This window comes from Peromyscus maniculatus, chromosome 9 (assembly GCF_049852395.1).
Source record: "Peromyscus maniculatus bairdii isolate BWxNUB_F1_BW_parent chromosome 9, HU_Pman_BW_mat_3.1, whole genome shotgun sequence".
In the NCBI taxonomy this organism is placed as follows: domain Eukaryota; kingdom Metazoa; phylum Chordata; class Mammalia; order Rodentia; family Cricetidae; genus Peromyscus; species Peromyscus maniculatus.
In genome coordinates this window covers 71,303,899-71,329,684 of record NC_134860.1, presented here as the reverse complement: position 1 = coordinate 71,329,684, position 25,786 = coordinate 71,303,899, and the positions used below count along the sequence as shown (strand labels likewise).

The 25,786-nt window shown below is 43.2% G+C and overlaps 1 protein-coding gene across 1 annotated transcript; it reads left to right on the top strand.

The window, feature by feature from the left end:
* The first annotated feature begins 1,592 nt into the window (after positions 1 to 1,592).
* Positions 1,593 to 25,483, top strand: Itm2b (integral membrane protein 2B). The gene is made up of 6 exons (XM_006992147.4): positions 1,593 to 1,887; positions 19,871 to 19,999; positions 21,880 to 22,086; positions 22,537 to 22,647; positions 23,604 to 23,754; positions 24,754 to 25,483. Exons 1-6 carry the CDS (start codon positions 1,771 to 1,773, stop codon positions 24,837 to 24,839), a joined length of 801 nt encoding a protein of 266 aa, XP_006992209.1. The 5' UTR covers positions 1,593 to 1,770; the 3' UTR covers positions 24,840 to 25,483.
* The last annotated feature ends 303 nt before the right edge of the window (positions 25,484 to 25,786 follow it).

The following is a 25,786-nucleotide window of genomic DNA, read 5'->3' as shown; positions in this document are numbered from 1 at the left end:
TACTTCCAGAATTCTTTGGTCTTCGCTTATAATGTCTTGTGAAATCTATGAAATGAGGGAGCTTAGGGGCAGTAGCCAACTTTGTGGTATTCGATTCCATTTTTCATTTCTGTTGTTGCTGTTTTGTTTTGAAACAGGGTCCTACTACACAGACTGGACTGGCCTTGAACTCGATATGTTGACCAGGCTGGCTTCAAACTCACAGAGACCTACCTGCTTCTGCCTACAAAGTGCTAGGACAAAAGGTGTTTGGCACCGTGCCCAGCTGCATTCCAGCTGTCAAAAGCCAGTTGGCACTTTGCACACCACAGGATTGCCCTTCGACCAAGTGACTCCAGTTGAAGGGATTTAAATAAGCTGCTGCGAATCCTGCAAATCAGCTCCTGTGGCATTGGTCGCAGCTGGAACACAGCTCTTTCCCATGCTTATTTCATTTTGACCGGAATCTCAAAATACCAAAGACATTTTAAAATCTAGACTAGGTTATTCTCAAGGGGAATTTCTCGGGGATTTGGGGTCCAGAATTCTATGGGGATTTTAAAACATAGTTCCCCTCCTTGAACAGAGCCAAGTACTTAAGAACCCCAGGCTCAGCTGCTTTCGTCAAGGTTTACCTAGGCCAGAAATGACCCAGCAGGAACCTTCTGGCCAACAGGCACAACTCTTGGTGAACAAGAATGATGGTGTTCAGAAGGGTACAGGACCAACCATTTGACCAAAGGAACATCTGCTGACATAGTTGAAGACCCAGCAGGAGTATGGACCGGTGTGTCTTCTGTCAGTCATAAGTCTTCAATGGAGCCTTTCTAATTTTAAAGAAAAATAAGGACTTATCCTAAGTACATTGTCACAAATCACAGATTGGCCTGGTGCACATTTTTTTTTTTTTTTTTACAAGTGAGCATGGTTGCTATATTTTGTTTTACCGGTGTGGGATTTCAGGAATACAAATCGCCAAAGAAGGTCCCTTGCCATTAGATTGGGACTAGGCAGGCAGGACTTGGTCCAGGCTGGCACTGACCTCTGGAGGGAGGAAGAAAAGACCAGCCTGGTGAGTCAGGCAACGCCTTAGGGTGAGGTCTGTGGGAGATAAGTCAGATCACCATCAGGACACAGTGCTTCAAATACTCCTATGCTCTACTGAGACGCTTGCTAAGAAATGACTAAACGGAGTTTTTATTTTATTAATTTATTTTCTCACACAAAAATTCCACAGCCTTTGGACCTCACAACTGAAGAGACTCGGGGCGGGGGGTGGGGGAGCTATCAGAGGTTAACTTATCCTATGCAGCCAAGCAGCCGCGTTCACCCCATTTTCTTATCAACCAGCCACACTGGGCCCCGCCGGAGGTCAACTAGTTGGAAGTGAATTCAGAACCGGAAAATCCAGGCAGCCCAGAGCGGCAACAAGTCCCAGCTCAACCAGGCGCGCCCTCCACAAAACCTGGCCGGATTCCCGGGGAGCGTGGGGGCCCAGGGAGGGTCTGGCGTGGGCCCAGGGAGGGTCTGGCGTGGGTCCAGGCCCCGCCCCGCGCAAGGCCCCGCCCCCCCGCGGGCCCCGCCCCTCCGGGCCCCTCCCCGCGCCCGTGCCCCAGCTGCGAGGCCGGGAACCGAGCTGCTCGGATCCGCTGCTGCTGCCGCGCCGTCCGCTCCTCCGCTGCAGAGTCGCGCCCGGAGCTCGGCCGACTAGGCTGCACCCGCAGCCGGGATCCCGCCGCTCGCGACCCCAGCCTTCGCCGCCGCCGCCCGCAGGGCGCCCCAGGCCGCACCATGGTGAAGGTGACGTTCAACTCGGCGCTGGCCCAGAAGGAGGCCAAGAAGGACGATCCCAAGAGCAGCGAGGAGGCGCTCATCATCCCCCCGGATGCCGTGGCGGTGGATTGCAAGGTCCGGGCTGGGGTCGCGGGCGGGGTCCCCGCGGAGGGGACGGGCGCCCCGAGCGGCCCTCCGCTCCCCGGGTACCGTGGTGCGTGTGTCTCGGGCGGGACGGGGTCTCGGCCCTGGCGACCCCCGCGGGGACAGTTGCAGAGGCGTGCGAGCTCCGGCAGCTTTTGCACCTGGTTTGGTCGCCGGGGGACCTGCAGCGACTGGCCCCGCCACCGCCGAGTTTAGCACTTTCTTCCAGGATAAATACTGTGCCTAAAATGGCTGACATCATAACAAGCCTAAACCTCTGTTGTTTCCTACTTTCGTTTCTAGGCTGAACAGCACTTGGACTAAGTCCAGCGACTGTAAGCATCTTAATTTTGGAAGCCGTTTCTTTCACAAACTCTCTTGCCTACAAATGGCCCTCGGGGGTGTTGGCAGGTGAACTTCACCTTGGGGTCTGGGGGCGGTGGGGGGGGGGAGAGGACAACACTATCTATACTGGGAGTAGCTTCTGGGTGGCGATTTTATTATTGGAACAAATATTCCAGGTGAAAGTAATTACTGTTGTAGCTGTTCCGTGTAGCCAACAGTTGACTTTTAAATGTTATCCGTGTCTTTTCTGGGGACTACTGATAAAGGGAAACCTGGAATCCAAACGTAGGAATTTGCTCCTGCAAAATTCACTCTCATTTCACCAGATCCTCAGTAAACACCGAATAAGCATGATTGAAGCCGTCGCTGGATTCACTCTTTTAAAGTGACTTACAATAATGTTTTTAAATATGAAATTAATCGTCTCCTAAGTTTTACTCTTCGGCCATGTCTTTAGGCTGCAGACATTTGATACCTTCAGATACTAACTGTAGATGTTGCTTAATTTTTCACTAACACTTTTCAGTACCTATTATCACTTGGGTCGTTTCAGTTTTGACTCAAAAACAATCATTCGTGTCCCTGGTATGAGTAGTAAGGGATTTTTTTTTTAATGATGTAATGAAAATTACTATTAGGAAACAGGCCGCTAATGCCCCATAAAAAATTTTTGAGAATACAATGGCAATCTGGGCGGCTTGTACTCGTTTTCTGGAAATGTTCCAGTTAAAAGCAAACATCGGGTTGATTTTTAAATGACTGCCTTCCCTTGAGATAGCACGATTGAGCTGGTTCCCGAAAAGGATTAAAGGTTCTGGCTTTCGTATTGTTTTCCTGAACCCAGTGCAAACAGTCTTGGTCTTGAAAATGTTTCGAATTCACAGGTAAAAATTGCCGTAGCCAATTATCTTATCCCCTTGTCAGATGCACATTTTATGTAAAATAGGCCTGTAGTCAAGGACTCAAGTCCCCACAGCCTCCCGGTCAGGATCCTTGTTTGTGGAGACTGAGTCTCACCTGGCCCAAACTGGGCTTGACCCAACCCTGAGCCTCCTTCATCTTCCTCCCAAATCCTGGGATTACAGGTGTGCACAACCATGCCCAGCTTCAGAGATACAGTCTTAATGTTATTATATAGGTATCTGCTGTTTAAATTTTAAAAATATAACTCCTCCCACTCTAAGAAAGTACCAATGATGTCATTTCTCTGTCCTTGATTCCACTGTTGTAAAGGTTTGAAACGCTGGACAAACCTCAGAATCCACTTACCTGAGTAGGTTTGAATCAGACTGTTGGCCAGTCTTACCTCATTTTCAGGCTCTTAGGATTTCTCCTATGCTCACCATAGTTTAGTTTTTTTATTTCAAAGTAACTATAGCTCCATACTTTTATTTCTTAATTTCTCTGATCTCTGTGTCCAAAGAAAAATACTGAGGATTAAGCAGTGAGGGGTCATGTTTCTTTATAGACACGCAGAAGTCACAGCCAAATTGGTTACTACAACAAATAACGTAATCCGTTTTCCTTTTCTGGGGGAGGGGGACACGACAATATTTATCTACAATGAAAGTCGGGAGGCTAAAGGCAAAGCCTCCTTAAGGACAGACATCTGTGAGAACTTCTGATCTCATTTCGGAGCTGCGGAGTGATTACATAATGTTCTGGTGCTCCTTTGGGCTGGCTGGTGTGGCAACCGCCTTGTCTGACTGCCTGGGCTGGGAACAGAATTAGCCTTAGTGTGTTCTGCCTGGGGCATTTCCTTTGGCCTAGAGGACCACACTAGGCTAGGCTAGTTGTAGTTCAGAACTCCGTAAGAAAAGCATGTTAACTCTTAGAGACCACATTAATCATGGATCATGTTTTGTTGTTGTTTTTGTTTTGTTTAAATGTTCTTGAGGATTACTCCTCTGGGTATCCACTACCCGGTGCTGTAAGAATTCTGGTCCCTCCTGTCACTCAGTGGCTTATGTAACATGTATTCCTGTACTTTTAACACTGCTCTCCTGCTGTTTCTTTCCCCGCAGAGAACCTTCTGGAAGCAGTTCCCCTGCTCCATTATGGTTTCAGTCTTGTCTTTTCAGTAGCTGTAATTCCAGCAGCTATTTCTTTCGATTGCACTATCCCAACTAGTTTGCATTCTTTTCCGTCCACGTTTTCCTGTTGACGGTCTTGTCCTCTTCCCAGACCTGCCCATATAGACACAGAGCTCTTAGAGGCACAGACACAGCAACGAACTGTGGTGCCGTGACTTGTGTGACAAAGTTCAGTTTGAAATGATACGCATGCACTTAGGATACAGGCTACAGGCCTTGATTTTTGTGCTCATGCCCTTTGAACCCTGGAAAACTGTTGTGGATGTGCAAATACAGAAGAAAAGACTGTTACTGTATCAGAAGTTGCAAATAAGCCCTGATACAACTGTTTGACTTTTTCTTTTTAAAGCTTAAAATTTAATTTTCCTTTTTTATAAAATGAGAGGATAGAGCCAGATGGCCCGCAGGGACTCTTTCAGTTTTAAAATTCTATGAAAAGGCTAGGATTATATAATTGCATTTTTTTTGCAATAATGAAAATTGCCGTTTGGGGCTTTGTTTTGAGTCAGGGTCTCCCATGGCCCAGGCTGGCCTTGAACTCAGTAAATAGCTGATGATGACCTTGAACTCCTGGTCCTCTGGTCTCCACTTCCTGGAGTGTTGAGATTGTACTCAAATAGCACCACACCCGGCTTACAATTCAATTGTTTCAATTGTGGGAAAAACAACCACCACCTCCTCCTCTCCCTAACTAGACAATTTCCTGTCTTCCTTTCCACACTTAATTTGTTCCATCCCTCCCTTGAGTCCTCCTAAGAGGCAGTGGCCAAAGTAAAGAAGAAAAAAAAAACTAAATAGAGGGGAGGAGGATTATGTAATAAAGTGGGTTCTCATTTCTGCTTACCTCACTGTGGAGCCGGGGAGGAAGCAGCCATTCTTGCTGCAGTACCTGCTCACGAACCCCCTCTTCTCAATTGCAGCCCTCAAAATAACTTGTTTGCTTCGTGAGCCGGCCTCACAGGCTGCTTGTGATGCACTGTAAGAGGTAAATTGCGTGCAGAGCCAACAAAAGGGACAGCATGGGTCCCAGAGTGAAGAACACATTGAGTTGTCAGAAAATGGCTGAATGGATCCTGGTTTATGCTGATTTTTCTCTATGTTTACAATACAGTCGAGACTGGATCATTTAATAATTTAGATTTTTGTTTGTGATGATGGTTTTGGTGTTTCTGTGGCTGGAGCGGGGATAGAACATAAAATGCGTGTTGATCTGTAGAGGGACTGGGAACTTGGCTCTCTTTAATCAGAGTGCATCCCATTACCTATTAACATGATCTTATGTAAGTTTATTATAGAGTAGACTCGGCTGTCCCAGAACTCACTGGAGATCAGGCTGGCCTGGAAGGTGCTACAATCCTCCTGCCTCTGCCTCTTAATACTGGGACAAGCATGCCCCACCATGCCTGGCTAGAGCCAATTACAGCGTTTACATTCATTAGGTCTTGGCCTCCATAGAGGATATGGATAGCTGAAGTGAGTTTTATTCTGGGAGACCGATAAGTTGCTTCTGGACATCTCCGCTGGGACACTTTGGCTTTTGAGGGTGGGTGAGGTTGCATATTGTCATTGGTTGGAGGGCAAGTTAAGTGCCAGGAAGATAAGTGTTCCCCAGGTGGACAAAGTCAGATATTGTCCTTGGCATAATCACAAACCTCTAAGAACTCATGAAATTCAGCTCTACCACCTAAGAGTTTTATTTCAATAGCAGTTTTTTTTTTTTTTAACTAGAAAAATCTCAAACACATTTATGATCTGGGTATATTTAATGTGTTCAGTGTTCAACTTCCAAGTGTTTATTATGTGTTGTAAAAGCTTGACCTGTGTGTTAATGCCCAGAGAAGAATGTACGAGGCAGTAATCTGAGACATTTCAGTTTCATCAAACCATAGCCCAGATATTTGAAGTGGCTTCAAAAGCTGCATTCTTTGTCAAAAAGGGGATGCTTTCTGAATTCGTGTTTTGACTAGAGTCTCTTGGATCGCTTTGTGTGACACCGTGTTAGAGTAAAGATCATCCTGGACAAAGAAATGGGTCAAAATAAATGTGCTCTCTTTAACTGTTTGGCAAGAGTTCCACTTCCGTGATCCTGGGAATTGAACCTAGAGCCTTGTACCTGCTTGCCGAGGGCTTTCCACCCCCGCCCTGAGCTATTTCTCCAGCCCTTAAATGTGTCACTTTAATTAGAGCCTGGAGACTGGAGGAGGAGTTAAGGACTTTCCCACCACCAAAGGATTCAGGCCATCCACTACCTGTTAAGATAAGGGACCTGCCGCTTGCTTCTCAGTCTAAAGGTGATGGTTATCTGAATGTCGTAGACAATGGTTAACTCTGGGGCCCTACTTGTGTGCAGTGAGCTCTAGTTCTGGGTAAAGCTAGTCTCCCAGGCATTCACTCTGCAGGAGCTTCCCACCAATGTCTTCTACAAGACAGCTGAAAGTTCAAGGTTTGAGATTACGTTGCAGAAGTGACCCTAGGGACAGCATTTTAAACTTTCCACTTAACACAATGAATCTCATTACTTGGTGTGCTATCTTTATAAATTACTAAAACAAAACCACTAAAACAAAAAACAACAAAAAAAACCCTCCTCTTTACCTAATTGTGGTTTTTATTTTCCACTTCTGTATTTGGATTCTTATTCTCACAAGCTTTAAGCTTATGGTGTGTTACCAATCATTGAACACTTAAGATTTGCTGATTTTTAAAAGTTCCTACGACATTGAATGGAGGAGAAAAAAAAAAGCTAAGAAGTATTTTAATAGTTGTTCCATTTTAGGACAAGTTAGACTGATAATAAACTTTTTATTCCCCAACAGGAAACTGAATTCATTTATAGGAATGAGAAAATGACCCTTATTGGTACTGGCTTGATTCTCCTCACTCGGCGTCCTAACTCACTCACTGTTATATCCTGCATGCTCACAGGTTTCCTGGAGTGATTCGTGACCTGGTGCTAATATGACTGAAGCTTAATGTTGAAATAAAATTTATAGTCTGGTTTATTAATGCTAGCAATTTTGAGAAATTGACACTGCGTGTGGCATTAGAACCTCTTTTTTTTTTTTTAATTTTTAATTTTTGTTGTAGGACTTTCCTGTTGTTGCCGAGGCTGGACCAGAACCTATGGTTCCCTCCTGCCTCAGGCTGGAAAGTGCTGACAGATTCAGGTGTGAATTTGAAATAGTCACATAAACATTTTTGTTTACACAAGTATTCCACAAGGTAGTTGAATTCCATATCTTAAAGAATAAGCTTTGGTGGATTTTTAATATTCACATTGAACTTTTTTCTACTTTTTGTTTTTAAACAAGGTCACACTATGGCAGCCCTGGTTCCCCTGAAACTCACTATGTAGACCAGGCTGGCCTCAAAACTCAGTGCTCTACCTCTCTCTGTATCCTGAATGTGGGAACTAAAGGCACAAGCTATCTATCACACCTGGCTTGAACTTTTAGTGCCAGATTATTTTTAGAAATTAAATTCGATTTTTTAGTGAGTGTAAATAAATCTTAATTTTTTTTTCTTAAACATGATTGCAGTATTTAATGTAAAAGTTTTTGATGAGGCAAGCCTCAGTCTGTAACCTAGGCTGACCTCAGGACTACAATCTAGCCTGGCTCTGAGCTCACCGCACTCTTCCTGCTTTGGCCTCCTGGGTGCCCTGATGGCAGGCTTAAGCCATTGTACATGGTTAAAATTAATTACCATAAAAAAGCAAACAGCTAATACTATTTTATTTTCTCTCTCACCGTCTCCCCTTTTCTGAGATTGCTTTGTAACCCAGGCTAGCTTGAAGTTTACTATGTAGGCCAGACTGGCCTCTGTCTCTAGGTCCTAGAATTACAGGCATGCACCACCATGCAGTTCTCATTGTTAAACTGCATAGATCATTGTGGTATCCAGAAGATCCCCTGTTAGACTAGAGAAGGTGACATCGAGAGACGGTCATTGTTACTCATTTAGTTTTTGCTTTTACTTCTGGATGGTATGGAAAAGTCCCCGGGCCAGCACTTTTAGCCAGCACAGGGCTGGGCGTGTTAAACAGCATGGCAAACTCAGCACCTTATTGCCCAAGAAAGGCAACTTGAGGAAGCAGAGTTTCTGCGTAGTAAGCAAGTTAGACTTTCTCTGGTTTTCACTTAAAAAATCCGGTCGACTTATTTCTTGGGCTGCTGCAGGCGGTTGTTTTCTCCTGGTTACAGGACCCACAGATAAGCCCACGCAGTCCCACCGAGCTGCTCTACACAATACCCTATAATATCGTTATTTCTTGGTTACAGGACCCACAGAGTAAGCCCACACTCTACCACTGAGCTACTCCACATAATACCCTATAATACCACAGCTTTAAAGGCAAATGAGGATTTTTATTCAAATTCACACAATAATTGAGCTAGAACCACTAATGGCTTTACATGGACCACCATTTTATAATCTTCTTTCATGTGGAAAGCAGAGCTATCGAAGTTGGGCTCTTGTGTTCCTATGTGACATTCTGCTTGGTCTTCTGTGGCATAGGAAATAGAATGACAGCTGGCATTTTTTAGTGATTAGGGAAAAGAGAATTAAGAAACGATATTTCTCCTTTTTACCTAGTACCCTCAGTAAGTGGGTCTGGGGATATAGTTTGGGCTTCAGTACAGTTCAGTGATGGTAACTCGAAGTGTTGTGGGTCAGGTTTGAACCTTGCCTTGATCTCTCAAGTGCTGTGTTGATTAAATCACCTGAGGTCTCTCTCGGCTTCTGTTTCCATCAGCAGCACAGTGACTACAGGACTCAGAAGCCATGCCCTCAGGCCCCCGGCAGCCAATACTACTTTGGGATATGACCTCTGGGATGTTGTTCCGGATGTCCCTACTTTGCGTCCATTGTAGAACAGTGTTGACACTTCCGTTCTGGATTTCCTCAACATAAAAACCTTTAGCGTTCTAAAATGTGTATTTCTCTAGTACATAATAGGTATCAATAGATTAATTTAGTTTTAAAAAGTAAATAGCCCTGCAATATGTTATGGGAACACACTTTAGAGGCCCTGGTGCAGTTAGTTACACACAGCAAAATTTATGCTCTTGAGTGACAGATCATTTTAAATGTATGTACCTGAACTAACACCCCAGGCAGTGCAAAAAGAATTTTGCCACCAACTGGGAAAATTATTCTTTTCACAATATGCCTTCTCTCCTTAGGGACAATCACTATTCTAATAATGAGTGTCCCTTCTCTCCTTAGAGACAATCACTATTCTTATGAGTGTCCTTAAGTTAATCAGAAGCAATTACATTCACTTCTTAGCCACTTTTGGTCTCATATTACAGTTTGGACACTAGGCCGCTCCACTTTGAGGCTTCCCTGAGCAGAGCATACTTTGGTATCTTCGTGCTGGAAACGCTACCTAGCCATACGTGGTGATAGGAACTCCACATTTCTCTGAGTCAGGGATTCTCAAACGTTTTGGTCTCCGAACCTCTTGAGTAAAAGTTAAAAATTGCTCATAAACCCAAGGAACTTTTGCATTCCACAGGTTTATATAAAGATATATTTACTATATTAGAAAGAAGGTAGAGTACTTAATACACCTACCACATTAACATACGCAGCCATTTTGTGAGTCTCAGACATTTCTAGACATCTCCAATGGTTTCAGAGTAAGGCCCCCAGAGTTGCTCAGTGTTTAGTGAACACTTTGACAGGAGACAGCTGGAGTCTGCATGTCCGTGCTGTTGGTTAAGATGTCACGTATTCAGCTCGTGGAAAACTGTGCTGCCCACTAGAGAGTGAAAGTGAAAACGACATGATAGCTTTATTAGGAAAATATTAGGACTGTGGACCTCAGGCGGGGCTCTGGACTGCATTTGGGTAACAGTGGCTACAAACACTTTCTTATACTGCTCTTTCATGTTATTTTCAAAAGTTTATTTTTAATATACTTTTTTTTTCTAGTTTTAATACTATTTATCAGTAGCATCCAAATGGAAGATGGATATAGTTAGCATGTGCATATGTATTTTTTCACTACACACATAATCTGTTCTCTTGGTATGCATAGTAACCTCTTGCTAAATTGATAGCCACTGCTTCTGTTGTGCGTGACAAGCACTGTTTATACCAGAGTAATGTATATACTTGGATTATACTTCCTTTCTCGTATCAAACCTTTTTCCTTTTTTTAAACTTTTAATTATTTTATGTATATTGGTGTTTTGTCTGCATATGTCTGTGCATCACATGTGTGAGTTACAGACAGTTGTGAGCCACCAAGGGGTGCTGGGAATTGAACCTGGGTCCTTTGGAAGGTTCTCAACCATCAGGCCATCTTTCCAGCCCTAAAACCTTTTCCTTTTGTCAGGATTTGATCAATTGTGTCTTGGAGCTGGAGAGAACGTGGCTTCATTTTGTATGGAGTTTTGGTAGTTCATCTTCTGACAGTCTAATTGCTTTTCCGTGTCTTCCGGCTCAGTGGAGAGTCAGTCATTCTGGGTTGCGTTTGCTTCCATGCATTTGATCTGTTTAAAAAAAAAATCTGTGATTAAAATTTGTAGAGCCTCGCATATCTGAGTGTGCCGATTCGGTCTTTCTCCCTCTCGGTGCCTCCTTCCCCAGGCTCTTTCTGTAGCTTAGGCTGGCCCAGAATGATGCAGTCCATGGTTGCCTCTTACACTCACATACTCTTCCTGTCTCAGTTTCTTGAGTGCCGGGATTGCAGGCATGCACATTCCCAGCTGATCTTTCGTTCCATTGATAGTTTGGTATCAAGTTCCACTTCAGCTGTGGTCCCTGGGCGCTGCCGAACACTGGCCACGTCTCCAGGTCTGCTGCCATCTGGAGTCTCGTTCTCTGCGCATTCATTTTCTTCTGCTGCTCGTCTCCCCTCTGCAGATGCCTGGGCTTTTCTGCTCATGCTTTGGTGTTGCCCTCTAGGAGACAGCGTTGATAGAACCCTGCTGTCGGTCATTTCCATTCTGTGTGGCTGAAGGTTTGTTTGCTTTGCGTTGGCCGGCACTTCATTGCGTTTTCAGAAGATAAACGTTAGCTGAAAATCAATATTAGGACTTTCAACGCTGCCGTCACCGTAGCTCTTGAAAGTTTAATTAGAATATTCCCTTTGCACTAACAATAGGCCTAATGATAATTAATAATGGATAATAATGGAAACCGTCTGGATTATTGGCACTAATTTAAGACCTGACAAGATGACCTAGAAAAAAGAGCCACCAGTCTCTGATGTCCAAAGAGCGGAGCCTGCTGACTTCCGGAGTAATCTTGAAGACAGCTCACTGCCGACACGGGGATTTTACGTTATGCCTTCACTGCTCCAACTGTGAATTTTACTTTTCAGTGAATATTTTTCACTTTTCACTTTTCTGTTTCAGCCAGTGTCTAGAAGTGTAGCCCAGGCTGGACTAGGACTGGCTATGTAGCCCAGGCTCGCCCTGTACTTGCAGGGGTCCTTCGGCCTCTGCTTCCTGAGTGATGATAACTCTAGGTTTTCATCACCACGCCCAGCCTTTCATTTATATCTTGGCTTCTTAAGATTTATTTTCAAATGTGGCAACCGGAATATTCTTTATTGTGTCTATGATTTCAGTAGTCTTTCTTAAACTAGCCTGTATGACTTGATGATCAGTATATCCCTGTGAATTTGACAGCATGTTCAAAAGTGTCAATTCTGCTTTTATTAGAAAATTATATCCCTGGGTCCAAGAGCCAGAAGCATGGTAGAATGAGGAACCAAGATCAAGTATTTGCACTGAACTTTAATTCTATTTTAGATTTATTGATTTGTTTTTGGGTTTCTAATCAAGGCCCAGGCTGGCCTCTCAGATCCAGCTGTGTAGTGGAGGATGATCTTGAACTTCTGATCCTCTTCCTGCCCTTGTGTCCCAAGTGCTAGGATCACAGTCCGAAGCTGACACCCAGGCACCTCCCCCGTTATCGGTGCTGTCTCCACTCAGTGCAGACCGCTGAGCCATTGAGTCAAAGTGCTTCATACCTGGCCACCGTGGAAAGGCCTGTGGACCTGCTCGCGGGAGCCTGAGATTAGGTACCTAGTACTTTTTTTTTTTTTTTTTTTTTTTTTAAATCTTGCCATGTATTGCAGGCTCTCTGCAAACTCAAGGTCTCCTTGCACTCAGGCTCCCAAGTGCTGGAATTGCAGCTGTCTACATCATTGTGCTCAGCTGCGTAGTCATTGTGTTTAACTTTCAAATCCTCAAACTCAAATGGAAGTTGTCTGTAAATGTTCACATTTAAGTTATTTTGTATGGCTCAGTGATGTAGGCCAGTGGTAGAATATAAGGCCCTGGGTTTTATTTCCAGTCTTTGCAGTAAGATAATAAATAAGTAGAAATCTAATTAATTTTATATTTTTCAAAAGAATATGCTTAGAATTACCAAAGGTTTTGCATGTCAAATAGAATTGCTTGCATTTTAATACAAGTATAAAATTATTTTTACTGTGTTTCGTTAAAATCTAACTTCCATACAAAATGAGAGTCGGGGACAGGCTTGGTTCTTTTTTCTGGTCCTGGCTCAGTGGTGGGGGACCACCTGTGGCATGCTGGAAGGTTTTGGGAAGATGGTTGTTACTCTAGACAGATAGATTCTGGAGGGAGGGAAAAACCTGTCTCTGCCAGCTGATTGTCCCTGGTAGAGGCCGTTTTACTAACAACGGGTAAAACTCGCCTGTGATACTGCTTACAAAACAGTTGCCAGTTATTCTCCGTACTTTATAACTCGGCATCATCAACCCGGGTAAAGCTTAGAAAGCAGAGAGCGAATAAATAGTAGAGAAACGATGGTCATCTTTAAACTGTGGAAAAAGCATGAGATTTTAAATGGTGCAGGGAAAGAAGAGATTGTAAGTTACTCCTAAAATAGTATTTTACTTTGTACCTGCTTTGCCCTAATGATACAAAATTGACTGACGTGCTCCAACACTGAATGCATTTATTTTACAGCCTTACTGAATTTTCTCTGAATTCAGACCTGCTTGTTTATTTAACCTTAGGCACGTGTTCATTTTATAAGATGCTAATAATTTGGTTCAGATTCTATATATTTCTCTAGATTGTCATGCAGTAGCTTAAATTGTTATTTTTCTTTCTGTATTGTGGAATTTGTTAGCAAAAAAAAAAAGTGTTCGTGAGAAGCAGTTTCGCTGACCTCAGCACTGCCACTGAGTGCTCCTTTCTTCACCCTCCCCGAGTCTAAATATAGACTAACTCGATAACTCCCGACCAACACGGTCTGGGCTGCCTAGTTTCAGCTCAATAGTAATTAACTTGGCTGAGGCCGCTGTGAACTGTGGCACTTACATGCAGAGAGCAGCTTTCTGCTCCTCAGCGCATGCCCAGCTCTGGAACCCTGCTTCCTGTTTATGTGTCAGAGGTAATGAATACTCCTGTGTGGACTTGGTTAGTAATTGAGACAATGACAGTCCCGTTGGAAAAGCCAATTGGGAAACAAGATTTATATACGGATGGGAATGGAGGAGAAAGAAGGCAGACAGATATTTGCTGTGCTCAACAGATGATTAACCTCTCAGCTTGAGGTCCTGCTTCACCTACATCAGACGCTCTTGGTAACTGATGCTGGTGGTGGTGGACAGATGATGAGGTTTGTCTTTTTGATGCTTCTCTACTGAGAAGAGCAGCCTGATGTGCAAGCAGGTGAGCAGAGCATCTCCTAGCCTCTAAAACCTGGAATTCATGGGTCTGGTGGCTCATGCCGGTAATCCTGAGGACTAGGGAGATTGAGGCAAGACTGCTAAGGCTCAAGGATTGCCTGGACGACTGAGATCTTCCATCACAATTAAGTTTTAAAAGAGGAAAAATGGGCTGGAGAAACAGTTTGTCTAGGGTGTAGACTCTAGGTACAGTCCCTAATACCAAGAGGAAAAAAGAAAAGCAGTTAAAATCTTTTTTTTTTCATATTTAAGGATTCTTTTACTATTTATTTTAGAAAATATTTTCAATTCATCTGGGAAAGACATAGTTACAGCACAAAAATCCAGTTTCCATTGAAGTTTTGTGCACTCAGGAGCCAAGTTAAAACCTATATAGTAATGTCCCACAGTGAAACACTTTCTGGAAAGAGTTGGAGGGGCTGACTGTGAAGAGTCTTGTGATGATGCCTGTAAAGGGGAAAAATCCTCTAGGCTGTGGAAATCTCCAGGTGCTGAGAGGGAGCCGACAGGGCAGCGTGGAATCAGTGAACTGTTGAGGGTTGAGCCCATGCCTTGAAAAGAACAGGCAAGTGCTCAGTGCCGAGCCACACGCCCAATCCTCTATTTCCTGACTTGAAAAAGTTTTCAAATTTTTTGCTTAGCATGCAAAGAAATGCCAAAATCTTTTTATTTATTTTTAAGCAGAGCGAACACAGATTAATTATGGAAAAGTGAGGAGAGAATTCCCAAGACCAGGAGGGCGGCCCCCAAGGGGGGATACCCCCAAAATCTTCTCCAAGGGACTTCCTTTGGATTGTTTCATTATGTAATACCCTGTCAATATTTACCTATATTTTAAAATGTAGTCATCTATTTCTGATGGTTCAGTAGCTCATGCTATTTTGAACTTAAGTATATTGATTCTTTTCTCTATTTTCTTTCTTTCCTCTATTCTGTCTTATTTTTATACCTAGTATTTTTATGCCACAGTCTCCCCAACCTCAAGCTGTCTCTGTTTGGAACATACATTTATTTACTGATTTATTGGGATAGGGTCTGCTGTATTAACTCACTCTGTAGCTGAGGATGACCTTGATCTTCTGCTTCTCCCGCCTCCACATCCTTGGCACGCAGGTCACCGGTGACCCACCACACCTGGCTTCATGCAGGTGGTGCTGAAGATCAAACCCAAGGGCTTCACTGTGCTAGACAAGCATTCTCCCCACTTGACCCCCATCCTAGCCCGGCCTGGTCATGTTTAATACTTGGGATACTTTCCTCCACACTACTGTGGTTTCCAAGGCACTGCTGCAGCATCTGCTGTGAAAGGGAAAACATTACATGTGAAGAGCTTTGGAAAACGTCTCCTCAAAAGCTCACGTTCTATTCATTATGTAAATAAGGCTCAAATAGAAGTGGCGAAGGATGTGAAGTATTTGTTACTTTGAAACGGAATTTTTTTTAAAAAGTGAACCTTACATTTTATTTGAGCTTCTGATGGAAGCCCACTTCTTGAGGCCTCTTAGGGAACTGACTGAAGTGACCTAATTCGTAAGTAATGGAAGTAAAGCACAATTTAGCCTTCATGTTGCTTAAGATATAGTTAAGTGATCTTGCCTTACTGTCCATTAAGATTTATTCCAACCAGAAAATACTGTGGTACCAGAGAGAATGCTTTACGGAGCCACGTCTGTGCGTTAGAGACTGAACCTGGGTCTTTGTGTATCGAGAGTACTCCGTCACCACACTGCATCCCAGTCTTTTTTAGTTCAAGTTGTCCAGGCTGCCCTCGCACTGTGGCCCACCTGCTCAGCCTCCTGGGTAGCCGAGATGAAGGCCTTTGACCACCAAGCCGGGCTCTGTCTGCTGCTGAAGATGGGAATAGGCCCAGATGTGCCTCGCTGTCTCCTTTGTAAACTGGGCTAAAGCCTTGACTTTGAGGAGGATTAATGAGACGATAATTGTGTGGGACCTGCGGGAGTTCTCAGCATAGTTGAGGTGTACCAGTTCCAGGGCAGTACAGTGACTTGAATTAATCAGGCCAGGTACAGTTACGGACCCCAGTGAACGGTTTGCTAACAAGAGGTTTTTTTTTAAGTACTAGTGTTAAGAGAATGAAAAACACTCCTGAGAATGTGGGGGTGGGCTTCTCCTCACAAAATACTGGACCTCTGCTGTTTCAGAATATGAATGTGATATATGGAAATCTACTTATTGGTTAATGAATATTTGGGTTGGTTTTAGTTTGGGACATTTGACTAATGATCCTATAAATATTTAACAGGTGATTTATGTTTTTTCCTTTTTGGTATTTTGAAGCAGGTTCCCCAAACCTAGGCATTCTTAAATCTGGGGAGGATTACCTTGAATTTAATATTTTTAAAAACAGTTAATTATTTGTATGAATGTGCCTGAGAAGGCATATGTACCACGTGTGGATCTCCAGGTCCTAAGAAGTGTTGGATCCCTGGGAACTAGAGTTCCAGATGGTTGTGAGCCACCCGATGTGGGTTCTGGGACCTGAGCCTGGACTCGCGGGCAAGAACAGTAAGGTTCTTACGCACCGGAGCCATCTCGACAGCCCAACCTTGAACTCGTGATTCTTCTCTTTCCCAGGTGCCAGGATTATCGGCTTAGGCCACCCTGTCCAAGGGCAGGTGATGTTTTATAATCTTTAGTAGAGTAATTGACTTGGTTCAATTTCTCCAGTTCTCTCTTTTCTCACCCTGTGCCTGTTGTAGCCTGGGTCCTGGCTGGGATCAGGTACTGCCCTGAGTAGAAACAGGCTCCACTTTAACAATGAGCGCCTTCGTCCTCCTGACTAGAGGCTGTGGTGTGAGTGTTAGTAAACCAACAGCTGTGGGGTTTGCTCTGTGAGGGTTTTGTTATTGCGTTTCTGTGTTTTTTATTTTATTTTCATTTTTTGACACTGTAGTCCTGGCTGACTTGGAGCAGCACAATGTAGCCCAGGTTGGCCTTGAGTTTGTGGCCATTCTCCTGCTTCAGCCACCAGACTCAGCCTTATTAATGACTGTTACCTTGAATGCGGTCTATGCTTGTTCTGTAGCTCGGATTGTAATGTGGCTCATCGTGTCTGTTGTACTTGTTTTAATTCGTAAACTGCTGATAGTATGAAGCGTGTATTCACATTTGGATTTTTTATATGATCTTGACCAGTGTGTTCCACGTAGCTGGCCTTAACAGATGTTAGGTGAAGTGCAGTTACTGCCTTTGCCGGAGAGGAGAGCCAGTTCGTTAGGCATCATAGAGGATTGTGTTGTCCCGCCATTATCTTTCTGGCTGCTGATAGAACTTTTGTGAATCATGAAAAGTTAAACAGCCAAGCTCTTTCTTCATTCAGTCATCAATTATCTGCACGTTAACTAAGTGCCAAGCGCGGCTTAGAGTTTCCAGGAATGCAAAATGAACACGAATAAACACAGGAACTGTCTAGCCTAGTAACGAGAGATAAGATCTCTTCGTGAATTTCTAATGCAAGGAAGCAAGTGACTGAGCAATATGGAGGAAACAGATCAGGTTTGAAGATGGCAGAGCTGTGCGCAAGTTCCGATGGCATATGGACTTGGGTCTGTAATTTAGCTACTCAAGTAGACTCTTGTAGATACCTTTATTCTCAAGCCGTGTTTCAGGTGCTGATAACGGTCTTTAAAAGTGTTTTAAAGTGAAGTTCTTTAACAAATTAATCTGTTCTGCTGTCCCAGAACAATTTTTTAAAATAACTTAAGAATTCAACTCCGTACCAAGGCCCTCTGTGGCCTGCCCCAGTTACCTCTCTTCATCCTAGGATTCCTCCCACTGTCCTGAACACTCAGCTGCACCACATCTCCCTGGCAATGTCCTGTATCCTGCCTTTGTGATTTTATTCATTCTTTACCTTTTATATCATTTCCTAGAACATTGTCTTCTGCCTGGCAATGTCTGTTTGTCCTGTAACCTTGGATGCCATGTTCTTTCCCTGGGAAGTCTCTCCCTAACTCATCCTGTCTCCTATGCTCTATGCATTTTTCCTATCAGAGCCCATGTTATGTTCTTTAGTGTCTTAGTAGACAGGAGATGGGGTTTTATATGATAGATCAGGCTGGCCTAGAGGTCACTATGTAGTCTAGGCTGATCTCCAACTCATGGCAGTCACTGGCAATAGCCCTCAAGTGCTAGGATTATAGGTATACACAGTCTACTTGGCTCTTTTGTGGATTTATTTATTTTCTAGAATGGTCCAGCCCATCTTTTCCTTGGCAGAGTCTGTATTCCTAGTGCCTAATACAACTGTTTAAACATATTAGACAAGTATAATTTATTTTCAGAATTGTTTGTTGCATAGTTAAAAGGATAAGCCCAAAAGCCTGAGAACTCACTGTCTGTGTAACAGTGAGGCTGCATATTGTTTCTTGACGTCCACCCATGGTCCTTAGCTATTCATTTATGCACTCGTAGGCAGGAACCTGGCAGATAGGCTTGGGTATGTGCATACTTGGCTTACTGAGCAGCTGATACCAAATGCCAAGAGTGACCATTCTCATCTGTCGTTCCAACCCCCACACTTGCCCCCACCCTGAGAGTAATTATGCCGGGAATACTTTGTCTCCTGCGACATTGTCAGGCAAGCTCAAACAGACCTTGTGTGCTTTCTTGCTCAGGTCTATAAAGCCTTATCACCTTATCCACAGAGTTCTTAGAACTTTCCACTACTAGGATACCTGATAAATTAGTCCAGGTTCCCTCCCATCCCATGCTGTATTTCAGTAGACTTGTTCTACACAGCCATTGATGAGAACTACCTAAAATGAAGTCCTCTCCAAAGCATTTGGTCTGAACCCGACATTGACTATTATTTGTTATTCTGTAAGGTTCTATGTTTAAAAGTGGAGCTTTCTACCCTGTGATTGTGACGGCACATGCCTGTAATCATCGCAGTTACAGGGCAGAGGCAGCAGGGATTGCTACCGATTTGAGGTCAGCCTGGGCTACATGGTAAAGAGCCTCTCTCAACAAAACCAAGTTTTTTTTGAGTGCATCACATTGTTCTTGTGGCTACAATACCTGGAATTGGACTTTGCCCAATAGTGTCCAGATATGATCTCTTGTCTTAGAACCGGAAATATAGAACTGTAGTTTTCTTTCCTAAGGGACTTGTCACATTAGCCGTAGCTACTCTTTTGGGCCAATAAGACTGACTCACTGTGTTTTGTTGATAATTCATCCAGTTTTTCTGTCATGCTTACCATTTTCTGATGAGGTAGTCCATATTGGGTTTTAGGGTTAGTTCCTCAAAAGAAAGTGAAAACCATTATTAAACTGAGATTTGGGAAGGGGTAGAATTATAGAATTAATTCTAGATAATTATCTTTGTTTTAGTTTCTGTTTATTCAAAGAATTTCAGTGCCCTATCTTATCACTTTTGCTAGTGTTCTTATAAGCTTTTCCTGTAGATTGTAAGGAATGGTTTTATATCTGGAATGAAATCAGCAAATTACTTGTAAAGGCTAACAATTTTATAAATGATCCAATTAGGAAATACATAAGCTATGTAATGCAACAAGGTTGTGTTAACTTTTTTCTGAATTTCAAATGTTGGAAGATACCACCAAAAGTTATATATGGAAAATAGAAATTGTTTGTATTACCGCTCAAGACATTGTTAGTAGATGGAATATTGAGTGAGAGAGAGAGAGGGAGGGAAGGAGGGAGGGAGGTCTCCCTGGGGACCAGTGTCCATCCTGTCTGAGGAGGCATAGGGCTCTTGATGCCCTTCTTCCTCATTCCATGGTTGGTTTTGATCGGAGCCGTACCTGCTTTGGTCTTTACCTTCTGTGATTCTGCATATTAACTGGCTGTCCTTTCCACGTTCTAGGACCCGGACGAGGTGGTTCCTGTTGGACAGAGAAGAGCGTGGTGCTGGTGCATGTGCTTTGGCCTGGCTTTCATGCTTGCTGGGGTCATCCTCGGAGGCGCATACCTGTACAAGTATTTTGCACTTCAGGTATCATAAAAAGATATTTAAACTTTTTTTTGTTACATTAATTTATTTGTTTGTTTGTTTATGGGGGAGGGGGCGTGGTCAGAGACAGCTTGGGGAGTCAGTTCTCTCGTTTTTACCTTGGAGGTCCCAGGGATTGAATTCAAACTGTTAGGCTTGGTGGCAAGTACCTTTACCCAGTGAGCAGTCTTGCCAGCTCCAGAAGAATTAGTTTTTGATCTGGATTTTTTTTCTCCTTTCCACTGTGAATTAGAACATGGTCCCTACCTTGCTCTTAAGTGTGCACTGTCTGTCTGGAGCCTTTCATTACTTATGTGTTTACCAGAAAATTAAACACAAAAGTCATTGAAAGCAGAATGACGGTGTTTGGATGCTGCAGATGAGTTTAAGTTGTTGAATGATATTTTTCAAAATAGACTTTAACTTTCCTACCATATTTGATAGTAAAGAGATACCTTTGGATGAACGTACAAGCTACAGTGTTGACAGACCAGTTTGGGTCGGTACATGACGGCTCTTGCTGTAGCTTTGTCTAAGAGTTGGGTGACTTGCAGAGACGATGAAGTCACTTTTGATGGAAACTGCCTGTAACGGAGTGCTCATAGTGCTCTCAGTGTGTAAGATACTGATTCCACTCAATTACAGTTTATGATATCATCTGAGACACACACACACACACACACACACACACACACACACACACACACACACACACACACACACACACACCCGTCCTTAAGGAATCTTGAGAGACATTTACTTTAAAGCTTGTGTGACGACTTCAAACTTTTTAATGTTTCAAGTAGGGGAAAGACTTGGCAATGAGATTTTTAAACTAATTTTGAAGACTTCTTCCAAAGGTTATATGAACTCCATGCTCATTTTTAGTCTTATTCAAGATGATGGCATGTTGATAAACATTACTGAACTAATAGGGTAAATGTATTTTTATTTTTGGTTATGTGAAATAGATTTATGTAGACAAGTCTGGCATTGAACTTTTGATCCCTCTGGCTACACCTTTTTAAAAGTAGTATTTTGTTTTCTTTTATACGAAGTATAACATACAGAAAAATAATTTGCCTTTCCACTGTCAAGAGAGAACATTTGTTACAGAATGTTTTTTCTTTTTTCTTTCTTTCTTTTTTTTTTTTTTCTGGTTTTTCAAGACAAGGTTTCTCAAACAGCCTTGGCTGTCCTGGAACTTGGTTTTGTGTAGCCCAGGCTGGCCTCAAACTCAGACATCTGCCTGCCTCTGTCTCCTGAGTGCTGGGATTAAGGGTGTGAGCCACCCACCCCCCTAAGCACTCTTAGTCTTTTATATATGTATACTTTTAAAATATCTTTCATTATATACATTTATTTCTTGTCTATGAGTGGGCACAGTCTCCCAGCTTTACATATACTGGGCATAGTAGCACTTGCCTGGTAGAGCTGAAGAATCAAAAGTTTAGGGTTATCCTTGGCTATATAGCAAGATACAGGGTAGCCTGGGCTACCTGAGATCCTGTCTCAAAGGAAAACATGACTTGTTTCTGAATGTGTTCTATGAGAAACTGCCTACAGGTAGGGGCAGGCCTGTGTGTTCCTTCGTATTTACTTGACACCAGATAGCTTTCACACTGTTTTTTATCTACCACAGAGAGTCAAGAGGAAATCAGCTGCTTTTCTCCTTCTGAAAGGCCTTTTTTTCCCCCCAAAAGACAGCTTCAGAATCTGATAAAGAATGTGTTAGCTCTGTAATTAAACTGTCTGACTTGTCGTCTGAGAAGTAGGAGTTTGTAAGCAAAATACTATTTAGAAGAGGTGGCAGCTTGAGTGAGGCTTACATTTAAAAACCTGTCTCCTGTGGAATTGCTGAAACGGTTTTTCCAACTCTGTAGCCAGATGATGTGTACTACTGTGGACTGAAGTACATCAAGGATGACGTCGTCTTGAATGAGCCCTCCGCAGATGCCCCAGCTGCTCGCTACCAGACAATTGAAGAGAATATTAAGATCTTCGAGGAGGATGAGGTTGAATTCATCAGTGTGCCTGTCCCAGAGTTTGCAGACAGCGATCCTGCCAACATTGTGCATGACTTTAACAAGGTGAGCGTATGTACAGGATTATGAAGAGAGTGCAGGTTCTCTAGGCTATTTGCAGTTTTAATTTTAATATTTGCTAAATTCTTCTATTTAGGGTTTAGTTGTTATTTAAGAGAGAGGATGGGGAGAGTTGGTGACTCAAAGCATGAGTCTCATCCCAGCACGGGGGAAGCTGAGACAGGAGGATCACAGGTTTGAGGCCATCTGGTCCGCACAGTGAAGCGCTGTCTAAAATGAGATAAACAGAAATGGGTTCCTCTCCCTCCGAGGCCTGGCCTTACACCTCGCTGCCTGTGGCTTGTCTGCTGATGCCGCCAAGTTCTTGATTCACTGAAATGCAAGACTTAGAAATTCTAAAGCCAGCCTGTCTTGCCGGTACCAATCTTGGAGCCCAGTTGCTGTGTGTCTCAGGTACACTGAGGTCCATCTGACTGACACGTGTCTTTTCTCCAGAAACTGACTGCTTACCTGGACCTTAACCTGGACAAGTGCTACGTGATTCCTCTGAACACATCCATCGTTATGCCGCCCAGAAACCTGTTGGAGCTACTTATTAACATCAAGGTATCAAGTGTTTTCCATTCTGATTAACGATATGGGTACAGTGTCTTGAAATTCTTCTTTGAAAATTTAGCCTTCTTGGAGCTCACCCTTCTGGAGGGTAGCCAAGGGTTTTACAACTAAGGGCTGACACTGGTGTGCTGTTTTTCCTTCTTTTTAATGCTTTAAATTTTAAAGTTAAAAACATTTTTAGCTGGGCGGTGGTGGCGCACACCTTTAATCCCGGCACTAAGGAGGCAGAGGCAGATGGATCTCTGTGAGTTTGAGGCTAGCCTGGTCTACAGAGTGAGTTCTAGGACAACCAGGGCTACACTGAAAAAAACCCTGTTTTGAAAAACCAGAAAAATAAAAAAGAAAAAGAAGTAACATTTTAAAAAACATTCAAAACTAGGCTGGCTAGCTCAGTGGGTAAACACCTGCCATGCAAGCCTGATAGTGTGAGCGCAATCCATAAGACCCACAGCGGAAGGGAAAGACCCAACTGCAGGAGGGGGTTCCTGGCATTCATGCTCAGGCCTCTACGTTCTATATACATGCACATATTACACACACACTACCTACATACATAGTTAATGATAGATAAAATAGAAATTAAAAAATACTAAAAACAATTTTTCATCCCATTTAAATTTTCCTGAAGAACTAGAAAATGAATATTAACCCGCTATTGAATTCTAGTGCCTCATTGATGGGCATGGCTGTGTTACAACAAAACTACGTATTTCTGGGTACAATGACACATGCCTGTAGTCAGTCCTGTCTACTTAGCAGGTTGAGGCAGAAGCAGCAGCTGAGTCCAGGAATTGAAGACCAGCTTGGGCAACAGAGTGAGACCCCAATTCAAAAACCAAAACTGTGTCTATAAAAACAGATGGTTAAATATTCGTAAACTCCCCCCCCCCCCCCAGAGTTACTCAGTGCATGTGTTGAAGGTTTGACGTCGCATTTTTGCATTGTAGGCTGGAACCTACCTGCCCCAGTCTTACCTCCTCCATGAGCACATGGTGATTACCGACCGGATCGAAAACGTGGACCACCTGGGCTTCTTCATCTACCGACTGTGTCACGACAAGGAGACCTACAAGCTGCAGCGCAGAGACACTATTCGAGGTAAGGACGATCAGATAATTCCTATAATGCTTAGGCATTGTGAGTGATGTTCCTGCCACAGGTGAGAAAGTACAGGGATACGGTGTCACCCTTGGTTAGGATTTCTAGGACTTAGAATCCTCTTCATCCCAGACCCACTTCCAGATCAAGTCAGCCAGCCTGAAATGCCATTGCCTTGAGATGCCCACTCCTCAACCTGGATGTAGAAAAGTCAGGTTTGTCTCTGCATCCCCACTATGGCCCAGCCACAGGAAAGAGGAGGTCTCATTATCCAGAGGTCTCTTCAGCCTTTTCACTTGGATTCTCGGGGATCTGAATTGTCACAGGGCCATTCACCTTTCGGGTCATGCTGAGGACAGCCATAGCCAGGTGACCTAGGAAGAAGTAGGTGAGGAATCCAGAGCATTGACACAACCATGTGGCTTTGCCCAGTCACTCAACCTTGTCCCTCCCCCCCCCCCAACAGAAAGAGGAGCAGCATGTGCCCATTACAAATGCAAAGTGAAAGTGCACATGACGACACAAAGTCCAGGGTGCCATCAGTGACGCTGCAATCTGGTTTCTCGGGGATTGCTTCAACCCAGTAAAACGCTTTCCTGGCCTTTTCTCATCCTTGTAATGACATTATTCTCACCTCAGGCTGATGAGTCATCTTACATACAAGTTACCATCTTGGCTTATAATTTTCTAAAACTAGTTTGACAGAATGATGTTCATTCTGCAGGCAGACGCAGGTGTGTGGAATGCATCATACATCACTAGAACAGTTCCCAAACCTTCAGGCTCATACATCTGCTGGCAGTTTGGAAAGCAGCGTAACCAGTTGCGAAGATGTATGAAAAGACACGGTGGAGAATAACTTTATGAAGGATGGGAATTAGGGACGGCTAGAGAGTGGCATACTCTTGCATATCTAAAGAGCTACTGTGAGAGTGAATGTGACTAGTTTGATGACAGAACCAAAACCTTGAAAATAAAACCCTTTACCTTCCCAAACAGGTATTCAGAAGCGCGAAGCCAGTAACTGTTTCACCATTCGGCATTTCGAGAACAAATTTGCTGTGGAAACTTCAATTTGTTCTTGAGCAGTCAAGCAAAGCGTGGGGAGAAATGTAATGCCACAGCATAGCCCTCCCCTGGTATTTTGTGCAGTGATTATTTTTTAAAACCTTCTTTTCATGTAAGTAGCAAACAGGGCTTCACTGTCTTTTCATCTCATTTAATTCAATTAAAACCATTATCTTAAAAAAAACAAAACAAACAAAACCTTTTCTTCTTTCTAAGTGTGGTGTCTTTGATATTTGAATTAGCAAATGTGTGGGGTCCTAGGTAAGATTTGCTTCTCCATAGAGCTCACATACTCAGAATAATTTCGTTTATCTGGATTTTTCCGTGTTCTTTCTGCACTTCCAAGAGGAAGGGTTACCTACAGAATGCAGAAGTTAAAAAGGACCACAGTGACTGACTTGTAGATGCTACCAGCCCGACTCCCTAGCTGCTAGTGTTTGAGCCCACCCTCTAATACCCCTTTAATTGAAATGTTCAGTATTTTCTGTGTTGCATTTAACTACTTTAGAGGATGATTTCAGCCTGATGTTTTAATATCCTAGGCCTCTGCTGTAATAAGATTTTAGACAAATGTTTGGAATTTAAGAACCGACTCATGTTACTAATTTGTATAGCCCGCATCTGTGCAATGGAATATAAATATCACAAAGCTGTGTCACGAGACTGTGTGTTGTTTTTCCCATAAGATAAAACCAAACAAGAATTTGGTTCTCTATATTTTAAGGTAATCCACATACATAGAGAATGAAACTATTTTATAAAACCTAGTTCTCTACATATAGTTATAAAATCAGTTTTTTAAAAATAAAGTAAGCCATTAATAACTAAATTTGATTTTTTTTTTTTTTGTGGATGCTGTTAAAGTGGCACTTAGATAAACTTGAATGATGCTGCCTGATAGAAAGTAGGTTTTTGCTTTTAATGGAAGGTTATTATCGAGGCCTAACCTTTTCAGGAAGCACAT